Source organism: Diadema setosum, chromosome 3 (assembly GCF_964275005.1).
Source record: "Diadema setosum chromosome 3, eeDiaSeto1, whole genome shotgun sequence".
In the NCBI taxonomy this organism is placed as follows: domain Eukaryota; kingdom Metazoa; phylum Echinodermata; class Echinoidea; order Diadematoida; family Diadematidae; genus Diadema; species Diadema setosum.
The window spans coordinates 42,773,811-42,792,500 of NC_092687.1; the positions used below are offsets into that span (position 1 = coordinate 42,773,811).

Sequence of the window (18,690 nt, forward strand, 5' to 3'; positions counted from 1 at the left end):
CACGCAAACGTGTACCTTCCATTGGGTAGGCAGCCGCCCATGACGTGTATCGGATACACATCGTGATCCCCATATCCGGCTAAATCCTCTATCCGGATGAGCACAGGTCCCGACATGTCCGGAAAGGAGAGGTCGGTGTCACTGTGAGTGTACTCAGAATTCAGATGGCATACATTAATTCGTGCTGTTATACACAATGCTCTGATAAAATTCGGTTTGTCATGAACTAATGCCTTGCAATTCTATTACAAAAAAAAAAAAATAAATAAATAAAAATGATCTATTATTCTGTGAGTCATGTACTCATGCTGATTTAACAAATATTTAGAACAGAGACCAGCTCAGGAATCAATATTGTGTTTTAAAGAAAAGAAGAAAAACAGGGCCGTAAAAACACTTTTGCACAAGATAATACTGAAATAAATCAAAACATATAATACAATATAGATCTTAAAACGAATCTATGACGAATATTAGCGAAGACGATGAAGCTGAGCCTACAACTTCAGTACAATATACAACCTACAATGTACTTAAATCGCATGCACATACAGTAACTTTAAAAAATACACGTTATCAGACACAAACACAAATACACACTTAATGTTGAAAAAGAAAAAACAGTACTGTTGATTCACAAACAGCTTTATGTATAAAGGAGTTCCACAAAATGTGTAATGTTCAGACACAAACACAAATACACACACACACACACACACACACACACACATTGCTATAATTGTAACATATTGAACGTTGCGTCGTGTTTTGTTTATTGACCAAAATAAATGTTGAAAAAAAAAAACAGTAGCGTTGATTCACAAACAGCTTTATGTATGAAGGAGTTCCACAAAATGTTTAATGCTGAGTTTCCCTCATACAACGCAGCAGAGGGTTGCAGGTGAATACGGTACAGTATTGATATAGCTGCAACATGAGAGACATAATGAGGCTTACACGTGAAACTGACGAAGAATCATTTTTTTTTTTCAAGATCATTTTAATAACAAATGAATTAAACATCTACAATTAACAATAAATTTATTATAGAATTAATTATATCAGATAATTTCTTTATAATTATGCATCATTTTGTACAGATTGATGTAACAGATAAAATTCATGGTTATCTAACGACTCCCACATTGCACGGAGGTTAGCACTTCCACCACACACCAGGATACCACTTTATAAATCCCACAAAATATTAACGAACAAACAGCTTGCCTACGTAAGTGGCAAATTCAAAACTGAAAAACGGCACGCACAATGCATGTGTTCAGACATCATTACGGCAGGGCACAGACATATAATTACACGGTTAAAATGCTGCGATCATAACACGTCGATGACCTTCACATTTCTGCGCTTAAAAAAAAAAAAATAACAAAACAAAACAAAGGCGAAAGATATAGGCATAATATATTTTCCCATATAAAAGTTCCAAGTTCTCCTCTCTCTCTCTCTCTCTCTCTCTCTCTCTATATATATATATATATATAGTATATATATATATATATATATATATATATATATATATATATATATATATATCATTATAATATATACATCGCTCTATCTAACTCTCCATGTAGATAGATGGATAGACTCTATAAAAGGTGTAACTTTAAATTTACATGATAAACATTCATCATACGAATTTCATAGACATACACGTATTGTATTTGGACTGATCATTATAGCGCAAGTAAAACAAACTTAGACGGACTCATGATTAAATTTAATGACAGCCCACTGAAAGAAGTGGTTCTTGTACGACCTGTCCGACAGCAAATCGACATCCACGCCGACTACACCCAAACAGTGAACACGACTCATTTATTTCGCCAAAGACGGAATGATTACACAATGGCCCTGACAACTCCTTTATGCCAATGCACTGTCACAAGGTCAAATTAACTGCCCCTCCCCCCCCCCCCCAAAAAAAAAAGAGGAGGTGGGGGCGGGGGCTGTTTGTAAACTATACTGTACAGTCAATCTTGTGACCTGCATAAAAAAGCCTCGTTCCCGAATAAGAGTACAAAAGAAATATACGTTTTTGTATTTTCAGTGTACAAATAATGTGACTTCCAAATATAAATACAATAATATAATGTGATCTATTTAAAATACAAAACAAAACAAAATTACCACAGAATCGCCAAGAAAAAAACAAATCAGTTTAGGTGAAGACCCAACCAATATTGCAGCATTCCAAGACGAATCTTCCATTCTCTACACCACACATAATACTATGCTTCATTTCAGCCCAGAGTGATACAATTGCCATGTATATTATAACTATAGGCATCGCTTGAAAGTGCGAGCAGGTACATTACTGTCAATAAAGCTACGATTGTAGACAACTGTTTTAGTGACATGTTACAACTAATTCTCGGTTACTATGTTTTCTGGGAGTCAGTCACCAGCCTGTACAATGAAAAGTATTCGTCTTTCTTCGTTTTCTTCTCTCCTCTCTCTTGGTAGGTTGGATCCAGGCATGAAACTGCAATTTTCGTCTTTGTTGTGGCTTGGGATTGTTGTTGTTATTCTTGTTGGTCTGTTTGTTTCACTTTTGTTTTTGGTCTTTTTGTATGTTAACAGTTTTCAAGCCTCTTATATCTCCGTACTTGGAGTGTTTCTTGTAAATAGTCATGATCCATTCACTTTATACATTATTTTGCATTCCATATTTGTGAACTTCTCACGTCACGAAACGCTGCAAACGAGAAACAAATCGTGACAAATATCTTCTTGGAATGCCGCTTACAACAAGGCAATCACGACCAGAAACAAAACTAAAATTGCAATAATTGAGAAAAGTGTGCCCCAGTGCTTCACAGAGCTTTATGTGCCCATATCGAAAATATTTGGTTCCTTGACATACCGGGGACGGCAGCAGACATTATACTTTTTTTATGATTTAGTGTTGTATGTGTTGTCAGGGAACCCTGGACTTGGTGTGTACTGGGGAGGGAGTGTTTCGGCGTATCCTCCGGGTGGGGCCACGGGCGATGTGGCGCTAGCCGCGGTTTGGGGATAAGTCGGTTGCGTCATACCTGCCTGAGGGAACTGCTGGGGAACGTACGCAGCCGGCTGACCGTATGGTGGAACTAAATCGGGAAAAAAAAAATGAGATGGTTGACTTTCAACCTCAATTGTATCCACACGAGTTCGTGTGTCAATAAGGTAAGGAAATTCTCCAGAAAAGGAGAAGGAAAAAGACAAAGAAAGCTGTAAATTCCATAATCATGGAAGTCTTATATGCATGTCTACTCTTATGGTATTGGAATAAAACCAACACACCGAATAGAGATTTTAAACAAGTATATCTTTATGTTGGCAGTTAAATACGAATGTGAATGGGACAACTTATATCTATTTTCTCTGCTTTTTTATTCATTTTTACGAGTATAAATTATCTGCTTGAACTCTTATCCACGAGTGGTCAGAAACACTGCGACCCGAGAGAGGCACTGTATTCACTTACACTCCAAAAAGCCCGATGTTAAAACAGCGAGCTGGTTTTAAACTTCTTGTGCTTATTTGTGGTCTTTGATTAACACCCCCGGGTGTCACATTAAAATATAGAATTGTTTTCTGAATTGCAACTTTAGTTATTATTCTATGGTGGATTTTGAACTGCAACAAGGTGATTAAAAACTTTCCGATAAAGTGCATGATTTGTGGTGTTTTCAGCACCATTTTAATCTACTTTCTACACCTGTCAGTGTAGGCCTCTTGATCGGTGTTGGATTTAACACCCATGGTGCTAAATGTTACACCGATTTTTTTTGCTATGCTCTTACCCATTTGCTGCTGTGTGTAACCTGGCGGTGACATCACAACCACAGGGGCAGGGTTGTTGGAATACTGCATCACCTGCGAATGAACATAATGTTACTTAGTGATCACGACTTGATTGACTTGGCTTACGAGTAGTGTTTGCTCTCACTGCAGGGGTCGCGGAATGGGGGGGGGGGGGAGGTGGGAATTGACTTTGGACTCGTGGACTCTTGCATCTCACCGATTTAGAACATGAAAAACTTATTACCCTCCCCCCCCCCTCAATCTTTCTTTCCACACTTTCCCAATTTCTTCTCTGAACTGTCCCTATTTCACGACTTTCCACAATATGGTGTAAGGCAAACCTCTCCTAATGTATTCTCACTATCCTGCAAACCTTCAAGAAGGCAAGATTTCTTTCTTTCTTTCTTTCTTTCTTTCGATAAGCGAATGATGGACTGATTATGCCTCGGCATCACTTTAACGTATTTTGTTGTCATTAGTCATCTACAGATTAAGGTAAATTTTGGTTGAACTCCATTTGCATAACAATAATCATTAAGAAATTGAAATTTCCTTCTTTTGGGCTCTTTTTAATCACCTGATTTTATGATGATGATGATGATGATGATGATGATAATGATAATGATAATCGTGATGATGATTATTATCATTATTACAATTATTTTCATTTTCATTATCATTATTATTATTATAATTATATTCTTTTAATCGCAAGAATCATCAGTGCATTGATAACTGTTATGGGAAAACAGCGAACCCAGTGCCTTGAATAGTGCCATTACAAACAAATAGCTTGTGATTAAATTTAGTAATGACTTACGGCCGAGTTGAAATAAAGTGTGGAAAGTCTTGAAAATAAAATATCCTCATTATTTCATTCTTTTTAACGAATGAGATAAAACTGAAAATAATGTGTTTTTTTTAAATAACAATGAAAGGCTTCGCACTGATGCCAAACTGTCATCACAAATACACCATGTTTATGTAAATAAAACATAACATAATTGAAGGGGAAAATATGGAGTTTAATTAATTTTCCAGTCAATGAAATATGAAGTACTGATCTACGGTCATACACACTCATTGCAGCTTACCACCGTGTTTGGTTGAGCGCCGCAGCATACACCTGCACAGCAAAACGACGCTGCGACTATGGCGACGATGAGCTCGACAAAGCCGACGATTGTGATCAAGGCATCCAGGGCAATCCGAGCTTGCTGTGAACCCGAAAGGGAGCGATAAAAACATAATCACAGAGAGAGAGAGAGAGAAAGACAAAAAAAGAGAGATAAAAGAAAAGACATTAATACAGATAATATTATGTCCGTGTCTTCTAGACAGCCTGTTGACATTAACACATCGCTACTGATGGGAACTACTTTCTCAATTACTGAGTGCCGATAGGACACCGGTTCCCGGTAATTTTAGCAATGGATGCCAACGTATTTTCAAAAACAATCTTCGAATTCGTTACGCATTCGTTGGACATTCGCTTTTAAGAAAAACGGAAGCATTTCTTTTTTTATTTATTATTTTTCCTTCTCCCCAAGAGACGACGATCATCCGTGAAAATTCCATCGAGAGCTACAGATAATGACATACACATCCGTGTCTTTCAATTATAAAGATTCAACGCGCGGGTATTATTGCACGTAAATAAAAATGAATAAGCAAACCATGAGGTGGGAAATATTACATAGTCTTGTTTCAGTTAAAGGGGATCGCTAGTAACTGATAAGTGGGAATCAGTGGGAATGCTGGGGGATGATTGTTCCATTTTTTGTGGGATTCATTTAAGAGTACATTATATATCTATTGTTGTGTGAAAATCATTTGCTTCAGAACGGTCACATATTCAAGTAATGTGCATTAAAATTTGAAAAATGTAACTATACAGTCTTGTAGATTACATTGGCCTCTACCTCAGTGCAAATTTTCGCTATGATCGCGCTATCCACGACTGAGATCTGAAGGGGGGGGGGGGGGCCAAAAAGCCCCCCCCCCCCGTCACTATACAGGCATGCTAGCCTGGCACCATTAAAGTGCACACTACTTGAATATACGACCATTCTGAAGCAAATGATTTTCACACAACAATAGATATATAATGTATTCTACGAATCCCACAAGAATTGGAACAATCATCCCCCAGCATTCCCACTGATTCCCACTGATCAATTACTAGCCATCTCCTTTAAACTTAGAATTACCCCTAGTAAATATAATACAGGTGAAAATTCATATTACACTTATCATTTTCAATAATATGTAGAGTTGCATCACCAAGCGAGTTAACTCAACTCTTCAATAAGTAAACACCATAAATATGTAAATATATAAATAAATACATAAATTTATAAATAAATAAATTTATAAATACATAAATAAATGTATACATAAATACATAAATAAACTGAAAACATTTAAAAGCTCATTAACTCATTAATAGTCTCATCGAAAAGTACAATTTTGAACAAGTTTGTGCACCATTGAGGTCCCATGACATTCGCTCCTGTGACAATAATTGCTCCCATGAAATAATCATCACCTGCACGCTGAGCAAAACATAAATTTCTATCGACAAACATAACCCTCACCCTATTTCTACTCCTCACATGAGACTCGACCTAAAACCCTGCATGACACAACCATAACCCTAACCCCGAGTCATTGACCGGAGCAATTTTGGCAGTAGCAAATGTCGAGTCACTGTTTAGGGCAAATGCGTTACACAAATCTATTATTAATCATCATTATCATAATCACAAGTAGGAATCTGTGTGCATTAGAAATACATACCTGGATGCCGTAACCACAGTCGGACACGCCTAAAATGCTGCAGCTTTCAGAAGCACTGATTAAAACCGATGTGAAGCCGAGCCCAAGAACAGATAACGCGACAAGACTAGATATAATGGACATCACCATGTAGGAGACGATCTAGACGTGTGCAAGAAAAAATGACGAGTAAACTATTATTTATGTGTATGATAATTATAGTCATATAGACATAAAGAAATACATACATACATGCATACATACATAAAGACAGACAGAGCAGAGAGAAAGACAGCCCAAAAGAGAAAAATCGTGAATCATGAAAATCTATCATGAATGTAATCTGTCATAGTCTCATGATAAGTATGCAGCAAACAATAAAACAAAATCACAAAAATATATCAATATGACATGTATCATAATCACAAAACATATATTATCATTGATAATAATAACATAACTAAATAAATAAATAAATATATATATATATATATATATATATATATATGAAGAGTTTGTTCGCAAAAACCAATGAGTCCATTTTTGAAGATTTTGAAGTACGGTCTCTGTCATAAAGTACAAAATTATACCTTTTAAATGATATATTGGTCACTACATATAAAGGTACATTTTTAAAGTTATGGTCAAAAGAAGCACACTTTTTCTTATTATTCTCTTTATTTTTCTTGACCTTTAATCGCAAATATCTCCATTTGGCCAATATGGACTTATCGGTTTTTGCAAACAAACTGTTCAGATATATATATATATATATATATGAAGAGTTTGTTTGCAAAAACCGATAAGTCCATTTTTGAAGATTTTGAAGTACGGTCTCTGTGATACAGTACAAAATAATACCTTTTAAATGATATATTGGTCACTACATACAATGGTACATTTTTGAAGTTATGGTCAAAAGAAGCAAAATTTTTCTTATTATTCTCTTTATTTTTCTTGACCTTTAATTGCAAATATCTCCATTTAGCAAATATGGACTTATCGGTTTTTGCAAACAAACCCTTCATATGTATATATATATATTACATATATATTGTACTTGACAACTAGAAATCTACATACTTTTTCTGCATTTGCAGATGTTTTGTTCATCATCTGATGTAGGCATGTTGAGCTCCTTTATTATCACACCACTACTATAAAAAAAAAAAAAAAAAAAAACGCACTGAGTTATTACACACTTTCCTCACTATGGTTGAGTTTTGAATAACAGTGACATGCGGTGTAGTGAGAACATTTGATTTATTTTTATTTATTTATTTCCATTCACAGGGTGGATAGCCTTTTCAGCACAAGACTGATTTTCAAAGGGGTCCACGTAAAAATACAATGATTACAAGGCAAAAGAATAAATACAAATTGCATAAATAACATGCGTCTCTATTTATAACAATTCTGGTATTTTTTCTTATGTATTATTACATTTTAAGTGACTTGAGGTGTGGCAGACATTCTAGTACAAAATCACAATATGAACTACGAGAGGAATTCATACATAAATAAACGGGAACATGAAGCAAAACAAAAAAGGAGAAACCTTTAAGATTAATACATACCACACATGTGTTCTTGTTGTGCGAGACCACTCCAAGAATTCCAGTAGGCAAAAAGAACTGAGGAAAAGAGAGAGAGGGGGGGGGGGGAGAGTCATATGATGTATAATTTTTATTATACAAATGATGAACGAGACCGATCAAGCATTAGCACCTCACACAGCTCTCCCAGCGTGGCACATGATTACGGCTTATGATAGCACTGCCCGCTAGTAATCATGGTCCTGAAAAGGGACAATAACCATTAGGTGCAAAGACATTGTCGAGAACTGTGTGGGGCGTTCTCTCCTCTTTTTCTTCTTCCTTTTTTATTTCTTCTTCTCCTTCAGCTAATCTCCTTCCTCTTGAATTTTTGAACAAATCCCTAAGAATATATTAAAGTGCAATACCATGTTCACTCATCAATACTATACCATCCATTTAAGGGAAAAGATAATGATTTAGGGGGGGAAATAACTTTGCAACTGATTGACAAATTGCCCTACATCGACGTAAATAAGCACTGAATTGATCAGTGTCTTAGTAGTAGCCATGATAAAAAAATCATGGGCGTACATACTCGAGCAGGATTCGAACCTACGACCTCCTGATCACCGGACAGGCGTCATCTCCACTAGACCACCGAGCTTTCGCCCGACAGCAAGTGTTGGTTCTAATCCTTATAGCATGCAGCGGGTACTGCTTTGTTATTCAAATTCATGAAATTCTTCCGTCGAGATGTTTTCATTGCAACTGATTGACAAATTGCCCTACATCGACGTAAATAAGCACTGAATTGATCAGTGTTTTAGTAGTAGCCATGATTTTAAAAAAAATAAATAAAAATCATGGGCGTACATACTCGAAAACACTGATCAATTCAGTGCTTATTTACGTCGACATAGGGCAATTTGTCAATCAGTTGCAATGAAAACACCTCGACGGAAGATTTTCATGAATTTGATAAAATAACTTACCAAAATACCACTCCAGATGCCGTAGCCAACAATGCTCACCGATGACCCCACGACGAGTTGAGCGATGCCCAGTGCGAGAGCTAAGATGGAACACGTAAGCTGGACCCACCCAGTAGTGCGCCCTCTCTTGGCGTTGTACCGTGAGCTCTGGTTCGGGCTCGTCTGCTGCACAATAACCGCATGCTGGTAGTTCACGGCCATCGGACCGGGTGCTGGGCCGACGGGGTGGGTTGCCATAGCTTGGGGCTGGGCAGCCGTGGCAGCGTTACCACCGACAAACGTTGCCATCTGCATTGTAAAAACATGCTCAGTGTAATTCAGTGAACTAAAAAGCAAAAGGGAAGGTATAGTTTCGATTGAGATGGAGCTCCTGGTTTCTAATGCTTTTTGATGATGATTTTTCAACACGTTCAAGGTAATGAGAAACCTCCTATGAAATATAAAAGAGCATATAATTCTAAGAGGAATTCAAAGTTTATTCGATGAAATTTGGTTCTCAAATGGCTGAAATATCAAAAAGGTGATCCTAAAAAATGTGGGACCCACCTTTTATTAAAATTACTTTGTTTTATACTTTCAACGGTTTTAGATATCTAAGCCATTTCAAAACTGATAAATATCAAATAAACTTTGAATTCCTCTTAAAATTGCATGCTCTTTAACATTTTGATATAATAGTGGTTTCTAAGTATTTCGCTAGCGTAAACAGTCACTGAAATATTTTGTACATTTAATGCAAACGATGTGTGTTTCTACTATCGCGACTTATGTTAGTTAACGTTAAATGTCTTTCAACAGCCGCTATACTTACAGTAATTCGCCATTGCATAGAACCTGAAGGGAAACATTGGGCAGCTAGCTAGGCACGTTGGTTACCGGTATGAGTCGTCATTTGCCCCATTCATGACAGAACCTCAGTCCGTGCACTACACCACAACAACTGAGTATTCGAATCCGAAACACACGCTTGCAAATAGTAAAATGAATTACAGTTGTTTTCTGCAGTGTTCATCTCCCGGGTGCAATAAACCCACGGATTATGATGTCATCATGCATATTCAACAGGCGCGTCTACTGATCTGCAGCTGCGCAGATTCTCCGCGCATCTATCTCAAGCGGCAGAGTCAGGTTGCTAGGATTCATTTGGTCGACGTAGTCTGAAAGACTGTGACGTCATAGTCGAACTGAATAAAACTTCCGCATACCGCACGCAAACTATAATACACGTACTTTTTACATACTGGCAGTTTGCAGGCAATATTTATTTGCGTCAGCAGATATCTCCCTGTTCGGCGCTTGCTTTGCCACCGGTGAAAACACCGTGAGCTTTAATACAAAAGAATCTTCCAAGGACAAAGAAGTCCGATACGCTACGCACTCAAGTCATCACGCCCACCCCCTCCCCCCCCCCAAAAAAAAAAAAGTAATAAAGGCATTATTTACCCTCTGTAGCAGATGAAACGAAAATCCAGCTTTAGCGCTTCACAAAAGTTCCAACTTGTGAGTTAGGGATAGAAACAACCGATGTAAAAAAAAAAAAACGTTAAACAGTATAATAATCAGTAAATTGTTAGATATGAATGTGAACAACGATTATAATTAAATTGTTTCTAGAATTAACCGTTATCAGTTTGTGGTTTGTTTGTTTGTTTGTTGGTTTGTTTTGAGAAAATAGTGATATCTCCTCATATTTTAGACTTACTTGTGGAATTTTATAAGAAAGGATGCAAGGTAGGATGTTTTGTGATATAACTGACCTACAACGCATCTCAATTTGAAAACTTGAACAGATTTTAATTTTTTTTTTTTTTAATCTCTGCTCCTAATGGTAAAAAGTACCTTTATAGTCTCAATTTTTTTTTTAAGACACAGATATTATGCCGTCGGCAACTTACTTCCTGAAGAAGTGGTGTTTTCTTGTTCTTTCAATCGCCAATTAGGGGTCCAACACCTGTCCAAAAGGAAAAAAAAAAAATACATTTGATACGCTTTCGCCATTCGCACATGTAGCGTTGTGTACATAGGTATAAAGCATGGGCAATTCTGGCACGGGCAATGCTTACCCTATTACAGGATATCTACTGCTTTTGGTTCACAAAAAGAGTCAAATTTATGATAATAACAATTTCACATTTCCTCAATACAATTCCGTATGTAGGCCCTATACTGGTAAAACGAGAACGTTTGTTACTCTTCATATTTTCGCGAATTTCTCCAGGAGCGAAAAAAATCACGAAATTAGAATGCACGCAAAAGTTATTGTCTTCATTAAATGCAAGTGACAACTCGTGAAAATGTCGTGACGCGAAAGGGCCGTCGGTTCCAAGTCTCGATAATTCCATGCTATTAACGTTTCTAGTTCTAAACAGTACGTCTTTATACTGTTTCGATATCCAATGTCATTTACGGAAACGGCTGCAGCCGAGGAATAGGGCCCACACCTGTAAATAAAATGGAATGTCCCAGACCCCTTCACAAATTCGTACCAAAGATACCAAAATAAATGGAAAAAAAAAACAATAAATGAAAATCAGTGATGCAGTTTGCCATAAAACTGAATAGCTGTGTATAGTATGAATTCCTCTACAAATTGCATTTTGGTTTAAGATGAAAGCTTTTCTCATGGAATTTGAAGGGACTATATTTCATTGGATTACGTGTAAGGAAAATAGGTGATTTTTGAGTGACAAGAACTTGTAGTCCGGCTTTGCGGACCCTTGGACAGAGTTTGAGCTGAAGAACCTGCCATGGAAATTTGATGGATGACAGGGTATATAGCTCACTTATTCAGGTTAGTGAAGATGAAAACCTCATTTCTTCCAGCTATTTTACAGAATTTTTTGACATTTGGATTTTAACACACGTCTCTATGGGGAATTATTTACCCGTGTGAGCCCAGAAACGTTTGGGCAGTTGTTGTTACGTGTAATTTATTATGTTTCGCAGATAGTAATGAGATTATTTCCTGAAAGTCGCATGAGAGACTTTTTGCTCCGGGATTTCAATTCGGGTCCATACGGAATTAAAACCATGTCAACCCGCTACGACCCGTACCGTAAGCATTGTCATCATCCGTTGCATAAAGGCAATACGGTACTGCGGTATACGGCAGGGGTCCATACGGTTTTACGCTGCGTGTTGCAGCGGGTCGATGCTGGTCAATGCTGTTCGAACCTTGTCAATTCGGATATCAATAGTTAATACGGAATTGAAATCCGTGTGAAAATTTTGAACATGACCAAAAAATGTTTCACCGTCTTATCTAATTAGCCCCCGGAATCAATCAGGAATTGACACAGGTTACGATGCCGGTCAATACGGGTCTCTACGGCTCGAACTGGGTCGATACGGTTTTAATTCTTCATGGACCCGGTACGAAATCCGGCCGTGTGTTACTCTAGCATTAAGATCCATTTACCCGAGGCGTTATAACGATTGTCAGCATATAATACAAAACAATGAAAATATAAAGTATGTTTCAGTTAATAGGCCTACTTCCCATTCAGCTGAGATCGCATAAACAAATGGCGGAATCAATGTACAAACAAAACATTTATTTATAATCAATCAACTAGACCCAGTTTCAATCCGTCGCTTTGGGCATCACACAATAGGTGTATGGAGACAAAAACTATACTGTGCACATTATTACATGATAAGCTAAATTGTACAGATGGCCAGTGAAGGAAAGGAATAAATGTAAGACAAAAAAGAGGCTTTCTTTTCCTAAAACCTCAAATACATGATGTTCACTGCCTCCGAAAAAAACAACAACAACATAGTTTCTCTTCAAACTGCCTCGTAAGCATGTGGATTTCAAAATTTCGCAACAAAAGAAAAGTTGCACCTTACCATCAATAAACGAGCAGACAGCGGAAAACAAAACAAAAATTTATTTGAAAATTATTATTAACCTGAAAGCTTTTTCAGAGTCTAAAACTATAATATCTTAAACCTCTAATTGTAGAAAAACCCATTCAATTTGATTAAGTGGTACAGAGAAATGTGACTTGTTGTGAAGCATGTGGTGGATGTACCTTCCAAGTTCAGCACTGGGATGCTCTTGAAATTACATATCAATAATAATATGTGAATACAATGGACAGAACTAGGAGGGAAGGGATTCCTGACATGCTCTACAAAAATCCTCATTTCTCTTTGACCACTGAAGCAAATCGAATTGGGGTTTTCCTCAAGACGTCGGTAATAACTTAATTCACTATTTTTGAAGTTATTATTGCGGAGGGTCCTGTCGGTTCTTTTTTTTTTTTGGGGGGGGGGAGGAACATACCGTATTAATCGTCGGTATGTCGGATGCATTAGAAATCTGCCACGTGTTTGTAGAGTATTTGTTTAAAACATTGTTGAAAATTTCTCCTTATCCTCATCCTCTTTTAATGATCATTATCCAAGTGATGTTCTAGTTAATCAACACATAACATTCTTGAAGTAAACACAAGTGAGTTTCTTAATCATGCATTCACCATTCTCTCTTGGTGTATATCTTTTGTTAGTTTTTATATAAATGGAAATTAAGGAATGTTAAAAACTGATATAATGACTTTTTTGTTACTTTGTTTGTTTATTGTGACTTTTCTTCCTTTTTTTTGCATCGGATGTTCAAGAATAATACATATGGATTTGTAATTGTGCCGGGGAGGTTGTTTTTAATACTTGGGATATAATCCATATCGTTTGTAGGCCTATATTTACAACATTGTTATATATATTTCAGAAATATTTTGATTGATTTTGATGTTATTTATCGATTTACCTTCCCTTGAATGTTGGGTTATATACGTAAGATAATGTACCCTATACAAGATTATACACCCTCGCAAACGAACATTATACATATGATTATGAATATATCACCATATACAACTGTATATAGGAGGCGTATTATTATACAACATAATATGCAATGAATATTATGAACGTAGGATGTCGATGCACGCTGAAGTTGTGTACACATACTCACTTATCATAATGATGGGACACATATATATGTTGAAATTGGCACAGTATGCATAGGAAACAATACTGAATACAAAAATCTGTTAAAAGATAAGCTCGATTGAAGTAGACGTCTATAGCAGGCCTACGGGGTAGCCGATATGTAGGTCTTTATATATTTGTGAGGTTTCTGTAGTGTAGCCTGTGTATAACGTGTGGCAGGAGCTCAACCCTACTTCTCATTCTCTTTGAAGTGAATAGTTATAGACGCAAGACCGGTCTGCTAACACAGTTGGAAACTTAATGCAATATATCATATTCCCTGATATAAACCTCATACGAAAGTCGTACATGACAACCCGAAAGAGCGTGCTTGATAAGCGACTTTAAGGTATAACAGCACAATGCAATGCAAACTTCAGTCCAAAAATACTTCACGCACGGAATATGGTTGAGGGGTCTAGATATCGCGCACGAAAATTTGAAATGCTCTTATAATAGAAGTTATTCCATAATCGTACCTGAATTTCTCAATGAATATCACGAAAATGCAGAAAAATCACCTCCCAGAATCTCCTGATGATACTATGACGGAGTAGTGCGCTGTCGCCGTTTGTATGTCGGACTTTTTTTTCTGCGTTCAATTTCTCGGGGTATGTAAAGATCGCGCAGCTGCCCTCTGTAGTTTCATACGTGAAAGTGTCTGCCCCTCTGCGGCTGTAACCACGCTGTAACGTGCTCCGGCTTTCGTAGAATATTTTTTCACTTGATATTAAATTTGTCCCTGTTAAGCAACAGCAGTTTTACCTATCTTGTGTATATTATTCTTATTATTATTATATGTGTTATTATTATTATTACTATTATTATTATTATTATTATCATCATATGTGTTATTATTATTACTATTATTATTATTGTTATCATTATTACTGTTATCACCACCACCATCATCGATCATCATAATCATCATCATTATCATTTTCATTATTATTATTATCACTTCCACCACCATCATTTTATCATTCTTATAATCATTATTTTCATCATTGATATTTTCATAATCGTTAATGATTTTCATTTATAAAGTTTTCTTACAATATTTCTAATCACTTTAACCAATAATATACACGTAACATAAAATGGAAAATAGTAAAATATGAACATAATCCAAATTATATTTTGTGTGTGTGTGTGTGTGTGTGTGTGTGTTTGTGTGTTTGCTTACCCATTCGTCACCCTCTCATTTTCGTCACCCATTTGTCACACTCTCATCTAATTTGTTTTCTTCAGTATCATTATGGCCCTCCCCTGTCACAAATATATCACAAGTTAGCGCAAGAAATCACAAGCAAATTCAAATTGAAATCACACTTCAACTTCGATAGACTGAAATATTTATTCCTTTGTAATATTATAATCGTTGTGTTAAAATTTGACTTAAAACAACATTTATTAACAGTATTTCAGCGTAGCTGGCAGCATACATTGTTCTTGTGTATGATGACGTCACGTGGTAAACGATCGATCGAACAAATTACGAATTCTATCGACTACGAACGAGACAAGCGAGACGACACGTCTAGGCTACAACATCCTTAGAACAGATTTTAAGGGAAGGTAGGTTTGTACAAGGTAAAAAATTGGAAATTTAGTGGAAAATTTGTTGGAAATCAAAATTTCTTTCCTGCTTCCTTCTCATGTTGAGCGGTAAGTCAGGTATGTTTATTCCATGGGCGTATCGGCAAATTTTACGCTTAGTCCTACGCGTAATATCGCTTTCTATACGCAGTTACGCTATGCGCGATCATTAGGTCCCTGCGCGAGACCTAGTACCCTTACTATACATAGATCTTGGCAAAGTGGTTTACAGTGGATAAGGTTCTGTGGTGTACTACACGTTCTCGTTCCTATATACTCAGTATATCACGTGGGCGGAGGTGAGAAGTCTCATCTCCCTGCGTTCCTGTGCACAGCGCTCAATGTCAATAGCACATTCGAGAATATTATTATGTTTATTATGGCCCTCGTCACCTCATCATGCAGTAATGTAAGTGATAATGAATGACAAAGACGGCAACAGTTAATGCTTACTTGTCCGGGCGCACACAGCGAAAAGGCTGATCAATGCAACGATGGCTTCTTCGGAACGATTTTCACAGCTAACTTTCTGACAAGACGTTGTACTCGTTTGCTGGAATTGCACGGATCGTACTCTCTATGCGAGAATCGCAGGAGAGCGAGTACATGCACGAACAGAGCAAAACAAAGGAACAAGCGGGTTGCTACAAGTGTACAGTCGTATCGTGTCGGATGGCATTGTGCACTCTATGCAAATACGTCACAATAAACGCTTCTATAGAACGCCATGTGTTGCAAAAGTCTGGAAAACCGCCAATCAGAACATTGATTTTCCTCGCACGCGCAGAGTTACATCTACAGATCAGGGTTTCGAGCTGTGCGCGAAAAGATGGCGCACTGTTTTCAAAAGTGTGGGGGCCCACTTCCGGGTTTCATGAGCTAACAAGCAAAAAAAAAAAAAAAAAAAAAAGAGGTCCTCAGCTCATCTCTCCCCGTCCACTTCCGGGTTTCTTCAGCTAACAAGCAAGAAAAAAAAAAAAAGGTCCTCAGCTCATCTCTCCCCGTCCACTTCCGGGTTTCTTCAGCTACCAAGCAAACAAACAAAAAAAAAAAAAAGGTCCTCAGCTCATTTTCTCCCCTCCCATTGTAGTGCCTCTTACGTACTTCCGGGTTGAAAAAAGTGTGGGTGTGGGGGCCCAAAGTGATGACACCTTATGTATTCCTTTGTACGGTGCACAAAAAGTTTGGGGGCCCAAGCCCCCACGGCCCCCACAGCTGCGCCGCCCCTGTTTAAAACTACTGGTCAGCGGTTTTGAGCTGAGCACGCAGAGATAAAACTACTGATCAGAGATTTTTTTTTCGCTCTTGCAAAGTTGGAAACCTCTGATGAGTAGTTTTTACTTTGCACGAGCAAAGGAAAACCTCTGATCTTTGGTTTAAAACCTCTGATCAGCGGTTTTCCGATTCTTGCAACACATGGCGTTTCATAAGTACACATTCGCGGAAACGAAGCATGTGGTTATTCTCCGTGGCTGCAGTGATCACGCCCGGTTGTACCAACTCGGGATATCCCATGACTTTCTATAATTATATAATGATGTCATTACCTGTATCAGAATTGCTCCCTGTTCTTATTCTCACTACCTAGTTCCTCTATCAGCGGTATGACCTCCCTATAGGGCTCACACGGGTAAATATTTCCCCATAGAGACGTGTGTTGAAATTCAAAATTCAAAAATTTCTTCTTTTTTTTTCATTAAGTTTTTATTGATCAAATTAGCAAGATTACAAAAACATCACATCAAAATTAGAAATAGTAAAAATACCACTACTAATAAATAATAATAAAAAATTAAGTCAACAAGTTATAGAAATTCCAAAATTTCTGTAAAATAGTTGGGAGAAATGAAGTGTTTCATCTTCACTAACCTGAAAAAAAAAAGACACATGTATATCCTTTCAGCCATCAAATTTCCAAGGGGGGGGGGGGGGGGGGGTTCTTCAGCTCAAACTCTGTCCAAGGGTTCGCAGAGCCAGACTACGAGTTCTTTTACTCAAAAAATCACAGTATTTTCTGTACATGCACCCACTCAAATGTAGTCCCTTCAAATTCCATGAGAAAAGCTTTCATCTTCCAAACAAAATGCAGTTTGTAGACAAATTCATACTTAATATCTGCAGCTATTCATTTTTTTTTTGCCAAACTGCATTGTTGATTTTTTTAAATAATTTTTTTCTTACATTATTTTTGTATCTTTGATACGATTTTGTGATGCAGTCAGGGACATTCCATTATATTTACAGGTGGGAGCCCTATAATGGCTCTTGCATGGACCCTGATCAGTGTGTGGCAGGGTCCATGCTTCTGGAGTATATTGTATTCCCCTGCTTAAATCTCGACTGTTCTTCTCCATATAGGCCTAACACATTTCTTTCTCTTCCCCTTTATTTTCATATTTACCTACCCCCTCCCCCTTGTTCATGCCTACTTTTTGGTATTCATCATCCAAGTTTGAAAAAGAGATGAAACCTACCAACATTAATCATTTGAACTACAATTTTTTTCCCATACTAGTTTAAGTCAAGTTAAGACGCTATCGATCATTGAAGTTGTCACTATTTTGTCACTGAAATAACCGACTAGCCGCTGTTATCAAAGCTGTATAGTCACTGTGTTCATTTTTGGTGTCCAGAATGCCCCGAATATAAAATTGAAATGAGTAAACAAACAAACCAACAAAATAAGGTCATGACGAACTAGCTTTAATTCAGTTGGATCAATCGACACTCTAGTGGCTCGCCTGCATCATGCATCTATCCACGATAATAACTACGTCATTCTTATTTCTTATTGCTATAGCCCCTACAATAATGAAAATAACTCTTCCAAAATCTGATTGCAAGAGGTAGAAGAGGCCCATTGTTTTATTTGAAAAGATAAATAAACCAATATGTTTTGTGTAGTGCCTGTGACCCCGTTTACAGTGCGAGGCTCGGCCGCGGCCGAGCCCAGCCCCGCTTCAGTGTAAACGCGC

At 37.3% G+C, this 18,690-nt stretch overlaps 1 protein-coding gene across 2 annotated transcripts; it reads right to left on the reverse strand.

The window, feature by feature from the left end:
- Positions 1–1,593: 1,593 nt before the first annotated feature.
- On the reverse strand, positions 1,594–16,314 carry LOC140226401 (uncharacterized). 2 transcript variants are annotated; one of them, XM_072306877.1, is made up of 8 exons: positions 16,169–16,314; positions 11,014–11,069; positions 9,119–9,406; positions 8,166–8,222; positions 6,610–6,750; positions 4,905–5,027; positions 3,810–3,882; positions 1,594–3,113 (listed from the first exon to the last, which is right to left on the reverse strand). In XM_072306877.1, exons 3-8 carry the CDS (start codon positions 9,404–9,406, stop codon positions 2,917–2,919), a joined length of 879 nt encoding a protein of 292 aa, XP_072162978.1. In that variant the 5' UTR covers positions 11,014–11,069; positions 16,169–16,314; the 3' UTR covers positions 1,594–2,916. The 2 variants fall into 2 exon arrangements, with proteins under 2 accessions (XP_072162978.1, XP_072162979.1); XM_072306878.1 differs by lacking the exon at positions 11,014–11,069.
- Between the last annotated feature and the right edge of the window lie 2,376 nt (positions 16,315–18,690).

Excerpts from the sequence above, each read along its gene's own strand:
- LOC140226401 (XM_072306878.1), bottom strand. The coding sequence starts at position 9,406 with ATGGCAACGTTTGTCGGTGGTAACGCTGCCACGGCTGCCCAGCCCCAA. Across the intron at positions 3,883-4,904 it reads GCGCTCAACCAAACACGGTG|GTGATGCAGTATTCCAACAA; the intron begins GTAAGCTGCAAT and ends GTTCATTCGCAG. Across the intron at positions 3,114-3,809 it reads TTACACACAGCAGCAAATGG|TTCCACCATACGGTCAGCCG; the intron begins GTAAGAGCATAG and ends TTCCCGATTTAG.